The 427-nt window shown below is 63.0% G+C and overlaps 1 protein-coding gene across 1 annotated transcript in view; it reads left to right on the top strand.

The window, feature by feature from the left end:
• Positions 1-330, top strand: part of PCBP4 (poly(rC) binding protein 4) — a 6820-nt gene extending 6490 nt beyond the window's left edge. The window contains exon 14 of the mRNA XM_010134705.1: positions 290-330. Within this exon, the coding sequence (XP_010133007.1) occupies positions 290-330 (41 nt within the window). The remainder of the gene's footprint in view (positions 1-289) is intronic.
• Positions 331-427: the final 97 nt, after the last annotated feature.

Below are 427 nucleotides of genomic sequence, written 5' to 3'. Positions count from 1 at the left end.
ACGGGGCACTTTGAGAGACCATGGGACAGTTCTCCTCCAGCCTTCCAGTTATTACTGGGACAGGGGGGTCTCTAGCCCTGGGACCTTTGAGGGAGGGCTGAGGGCAATGTACCCCTCCCATCCCCCAACTGAGTCCAGCCCCCTTTAGCACACAGGGGACACTGGAGTGTCCCCAAGCCCTGCAGAAACAGTGAGACTGAAGGGGGTCAGCAGCACCTCTGGCTTCCATTGCTCATGGTTGCCCTGCATGGCCCACCACCACCCCCCTGTGCCACCTTGTCCCCCCCAGCTGTCAGCCCAGTTCGGCTGGCACGTGGAACCCCCGGCTGAACTTCAGCTGGGTGGCTGTGTCCATAAACAGCCTGGCATGGACCCCTGGCCGGCCAGCATCCCCCCGGAGGGACAGCCCCTGACAGCTGAGAGGGAC

The sequence above is a fragment of the Buceros rhinoceros genome, unplaced genomic scaffold (genome assembly GCF_000710305.1).
Source record: "Buceros rhinoceros silvestris isolate BGI_N320 unplaced genomic scaffold, ASM71030v1 scaffold22624, whole genome shotgun sequence".
NCBI classification, from domain to species: domain Eukaryota; kingdom Metazoa; phylum Chordata; class Aves; order Bucerotiformes; family Bucerotidae; genus Buceros; species Buceros rhinoceros.
Note: the sequence above shows the minus strand (reverse complement) of the source record. Positions and strands in the feature narration are given on the sequence as shown.